At 56.8% G+C, this 5,244-nt stretch overlaps 1 protein-coding gene across 1 annotated transcript in view; it reads left to right on the top strand.

Moving 5' to 3' along the window:
- Positions 1–1,289: 1,289 nt before the first annotated feature.
- The window catches only part of MONBRDRAFT_32401 (uncharacterized protein), a gene marked incomplete at its 5' end in the record, with an annotated part of 6,306 nt that continues 2,351 nt past the window's right edge, over positions 1,290–5,244 (top strand). Inside the window, 11 exons of the mRNA XM_001745859.1 lie at positions 1,290–1,381; positions 1,479–1,569; positions 2,049–2,115; positions 2,187–2,264; positions 2,376–2,656; positions 2,762–3,357; positions 3,435–4,054; positions 4,150–4,195; positions 4,305–4,396; positions 4,496–4,963; positions 5,041–5,192. Of these exons, the coding sequence (XP_001745911.1) occupies positions 1,290–1,381; positions 1,479–1,569; positions 2,049–2,115; positions 2,187–2,264; positions 2,376–2,656; positions 2,762–3,357; positions 3,435–4,054; positions 4,150–4,195; positions 4,305–4,396; positions 4,496–4,963; positions 5,041–5,192 (2,583 nt within the window). The remainder of the gene's footprint in view (positions 1,382–1,478; positions 1,570–2,048; positions 2,116–2,186; positions 2,265–2,375; positions 2,657–2,761; positions 3,358–3,434; positions 4,055–4,149; positions 4,196–4,304; positions 4,397–4,495; positions 4,964–5,040; positions 5,193–5,244) is intronic.

Raw genomic sequence — 5,244 nt, 5'->3', positions numbered from 1 at the left:
CTCTCTCTCTCTCTCTCTCTCTCTCTCTCTCTCTCTCTCTCTCTCTCTCTCTCTCTCTCTCTCTCTCTCTCTCTCTCTCTCTCTCTCTCTCTCTCTCTCTCTCTTCTCTCTCTCTCTCTCTCTTCTTTCGAAACCTCGTAAGGCCATGGGTTCGAAATGTCAGTCTTAATGACATTTTATGTCCTTATCACCTCGTCTCTTCCACCACTCGCACACCTTGCGCATCTCTCTTCAACGCCGTATGAAATTCCATGGACCCCGCACCCCCCATCCGACACCCTCTCTGAAAAAACTTGACCACCCACGACCAACCTCTGCCATCAAATCCTGATAGGGTACAAAATTACGTGCATCACACATGGTCCGCATTTTGCGTTCAGGTCCGTCCTTACTGATCGGCGCGCGACGGCGACGGCGACGGCGGGATCAGCGGCGGGATCAGCGGCAGTGGTGGTGCTGGTTCTTATCCTCCCGCTCTTCTCTCTCTTCCCGCTCTTCTCTCTCTTCCCGCTCTTCTCTCTCTCTTTTCCCTCTTTCTTCCCTTCTCTTCCCTTCTCCTCTCCTTCTTGTTGTCTTGAATGATCGTCCCTTTGATGCTTGACAACCATCACTCAAAGCACACACGAGGTGGCCCCGATCGCACCCAACGACACGACGGCCCAAGCGGGTCCGGAATCCGCTGCGCAACACACACACACACACACACTCCCTCTGTCTCTCTCCCTCCCTCTCTCTCTCTCTCTCTCCCTTCCTCTCTCCACCTCACGGCTTGACCTCTGCCTCAGTCCCTAATCCCTTTTCCACGCCCTCGTGCCCCAACTACCACAACGTTGTGGTTGCGGCAGTTTAGTTTGAGCGGACCGCGCCCTCTCACCTCGCTTCACTCTCAATTCTTTCCAGATTCATTGAGCCGGTGCCTCATTCTCCACCTGTGGGCTACCAGATCAACAGGGATCAGGTAGGCAAAGCATCGTTTTGATCATCATGATGACAAGATGATGGTCCTCGCGACCGGCACCACAACTCTTCTTCGCTGGCATGACATCCCGTGCGGACCGAACGCCACTCCGTGCTGGCTGGGCCACACTGCCCATTCGCCCCTGGCCGCCATTTTCCTCGCCCGTGCTCCTCACTCCACACAACCCAACCACCTTTCTGCCCCTTCGTCTTCACCGCCCATTCTCCCTCTACCTCTTTCTCACTCAGTCTCTCTCGCTGGCTGGCCGGGTGTCTCCCGATCGCCCACAACAGGGGTGGCTGCATAGCACCTCCTCCCCCAGCCCGTCGTCATGGCCGCCTTTGCCGATGCCATCTACGCCTGGCGTGACATTAGTGTCGCTGCCGTCGGCGCTGAAAAGGCCATCTTCAAAAACGTCTCGGGGTACGCTGCCACTACACCAATCGCCCTGACGCCGCCTCTCATCTCCGACCCTCCCTCCGACTCTTGACCCCGGCGTGCACGGCTGGCCCCTCGGTAGCTTTATTCCTCGAGGTGGTATGACCGCCGTTCTCGGCGTTTCCTCCACAGGCAAATCAACCCTGCTCAAGAGCCTGGCTGGCCGCAATGCCGTACGTACCCGATGGAACGCCCACACCACATGTCACACACACCCCAAGGCTTCAAATATGTTTTTCGGTGTTTTTCTTCTGTTTCTCTTCCTTCCTGCTGCACAATCCAGCTCCAGCTCTGCTTGCATGCTTGCGTCTTCATAGGAGCTGCTCAAATCGGGTGACGTTGTCCTCGATGGTGTCCGCATGCCCTTTTCCGATGTCAATGGCGATTTCTCCTTTGAGGAAGATCTCCTTATCGGAGACCTCACCGTGCGCGAGACCCTTCGCACCGCGCTTCAACTCAAGAACAACGACTCGACTGCTGAGGCACGTCGCCCCTTTCCCTGCCCTTTTGGCCGCCCTATCTCGATCTGAACCCCCCTTCTTGTACTCAACTGTCGTGAAGCTGCCTGGCTGGCCTCTTGCTCAAACTGACCCGATCTTCCCTTTCGCCTTCTCCCTGCCCCCGATTTTTATTATTTTTTCCTTTTCCTCAGAATGACGCTAAGATTGACCGCGTCCTCGATGCCATCGGCCTCAGCCGCGTCAGCGACTCTGTCATCGGTAAGCCTTCCACCAACACAGCCACTGCGCCGGGGCACACCACAGTTCTTCCCTCACATCCTGGCCTTTAGGTACCATCCTTCGCCGGGGTCTCTCGGGCGGCCAGAAGCGCCGCGTTAGCTGTGCCGTCGAAATTGTGGCTGAGCCTAGTACGTGACTACCACGCTTGTCCGCGCCCAATGGTTTGGGAGAGCGACGTCAGACGATCATCCCTGCGTCCTTAACCTTTTGCACCTGGCTTGCGCCTCACCCCGCCACAGCCATCTTGCTGATCGATGAGCCGACCAGTGGACTCGATGCTAGCACGGCCTATGCCCTCATCGCCTATCTGAAGCAGCTCGCTGCCACCAACCGCGACATGGGCGTCATGGTCACGCTGCAGCAACCCAACACCCGCCTCATGGAACTCTTTGATCGCGTCTGCGTCATGGGCCACGGTGGTCAAGCCTACTTTGGCCCCCTCAAACCTGCCAAGGAGTACTTTGCCAAGCTTGGCTTCCCCTGCGACGAGGACGAAACTCCGACTGATCACTACCTCCAGGTACAACCATTCGTCGCCCAGCCTCTCGACGTTGACAATCTGGCCCCTCGTCCCAGCCAACACTCCTGTTTGGCTTGAATACTGACGGCTCCCTGCTGCCTTTAGGTCACCGACCGGCCCAAGAGTGGCCCTGGTGGCTTTGACTTTATCGCCAGCTTTCAGGCCAGCGAACACAACCGCGCACTGCAGTCGGTCATCGACCAGAGCTTTGCCAACTCCAAGGAGAGTGAACAGCGACTTGCTTTCAAAACCTCCCAGTGGCGTCAATTTGTTGCCCTGTTCCGTCGCAACATCACCGTGGCTCGCCGTGATGTGACCCTCTACTGGCTGCAACTCATGCTCCATGGCGGCTATGGTTTCATGGTCGGCGCTGTCTTCTTTTCCCTTGACCCATTTGTGCTTGGCAACCGCCTCAACGACGTCTTCAATGGCATCACCTGGCTTGCATTCATCTCAACCTACATTCACGTTTTCAAGACCAATTACTTGGTCAGCACCAACGAGCGCTTCTACCATGAGCACGCCAACCATGCCTACGGTGTGCTGCCTTACTTCTTTGCCGAGTTCTTCTCCACCATGATTGGCACTTGCGCCTTCTTGCCCGGCATTGCCATTTGCTACTTTATGATGGGCTTGCCCTCGGAGGCTTTCGGATTCAGTTTCCTCTCTTTTTATATGTCTGCCTCGCGGCCGAGGGGTCGGTGCACTTTGTCACCCTCTTCTTCAAGTCGGCTGCTTATGCTGTCGTTGTGGCCCAGGCCCTCTGCGTGCTTCTCAGTATTTTCAGCACCGGCTCCCTGATCCGCCCGGACATTGTGCCAGAGGGTTGGCGTTGGGCACAAGAAGTGAGCTACTATTACTGGGTCACTCGCGCTTCCTCCGTCGATGTCATGAAGCACATTCAATTCCGTTGTGCCGACGACAACTTTGCCATGCTCACCGCCAACAACTCGTGCGCACTGCCCGTCCTCGGCCTTGACCTGTCCTGTGACATTCCCACCGACAACGGAGAATGCCGCGTCTCAGGCTCAAGTGTCCTGGACCAGTACAAGCACATTGATGGACCCGATCCTTGGGATTCCTTTGGTCGCCTGGTGGCCGTTGCCATCGGATTCCGCCTCATCGTCCTCCTGGCCTACTATTACCCTGTCCCCTACGTGGTGTCCGTTATCAAGTCTTTCATCGTCAAGCCCACGCCCATCGCCGATCTCCCGGCCCCCGAGCGCACCGAGCCGGCCTATCACGAGGAAGGTGAAACGGCCCGCGATCCCTCTGTCATGGGCCGCCAGCTTGTCTGGCGCAACCTGACCCTCAGCCTGCCCAACGGCAAAATTCTCATTGACAACGTCAGCGGTGTGGCCCGCGGTGGCTATTGCCTCGCCCTCATGGGACCCTCAGGTGCGTGAGCAGTGGCCTCAACCTTGCGCCAGTGTCTGTAGGTCCCCAAATCCCACAGGGGCCCACCTCACGCCTATTACTTGCGCGCATCACAGGTGCCGGGAAAACGACGCTGCTCAATGCCCTCTGTGGTCGCGCCACGTGAGTTCTGCATCTCTGACTACTCCTCGCCCCTCACCTGCCAAGCAAGGCGGCTTGGCTCGCGTGCCTGACCTCATAGCCTCGATGCTCTTGCTGATAACATCATCAGTTATGCTAAGGTTCGCGGCGACGTCAAGTTTTCTGGACGCGCCATCTCTCGTGATGATCTGGACTTTGTCGCCCAGTTTGATGAGCTCTCTGGTGCGTCTCCCCCTCCCCGACACGGCGACGTGCAATTGCTGGGGGAGACTGGCTTGTTTCTTGACCAGCTTTATCCTCACCTTTTTATTGTGCGCGCAGATGAATTCACCATCCGCGAGTCCGTCACCTACACGGGTCTCCTCAAGCGTCGCAAAGACGAGAGCGAGGAGGTGGTGAAGAAGCGCGTTGATAATTTGCTGCAAATCCTGGACTTGACCTCTTGGGCAGATCGCAAGCCTTCGGCCTTGACTGGTGGTCAGCGCAAGCGTGTCAGCATTGCCATTGGCCTCGTGGCCGAGGCCTCGATTCTCTTCCTCGACGAGCCCACAACCGGTCTTGATTCAGCTGCCGCATACACGATTGTCAAGTACATCTCGCGTATTGCCCGCCGCACTGGTGTCACGTGCATCATGACCATCCATCAGCCTTCCTCGGCTGTCTTCGCCTCTCTCGACGATTTGTACCTCTTGCAAGAAGGCCGCTTGGCCTTTGCTGGTACCATGACGGATGCGGCCCGCCATTTCAAGGGCATTGGTTTCGAGCGTGACCCGGATGAGAACCCCGCCGGTGCGTCTCGTAACAACATTACCTCGCTCTTGGCTGTCATGCCGATGACGTTTGACTTTACCCGAATTATTCTGCAGATTTCTACTTGGATCTGGTCAGCGAGGACCCCAAGACTCGCGCCGATAAAATGCAAATCAAGCCTGCTTTTGCGTCTGATGCCACTTGGACCGATCTGTACAACAAGTCGCCTGTCCGCCAAGACCTTGAGGGCATCGTTCGCAGTGCCAAGGTCCTACTGCGCTTCCTGCCCACGCTCGCTGTTTGGTCTCTTTCTTCATTTT

The sequence above is a fragment of the Monosiga brevicollis genome, genomic scaffold (genome assembly GCF_000002865.3).
Source record: "Monosiga brevicollis MX1 MONBRscaffold_10 genomic scaffold, whole genome shotgun sequence".
NCBI lineage: Eukaryota > Choanoflagellata > Craspedida > Salpingoecidae > Monosiga > Monosiga brevicollis.
This window is presented reverse-complemented; position numbering and strand designations above follow the sequence as displayed.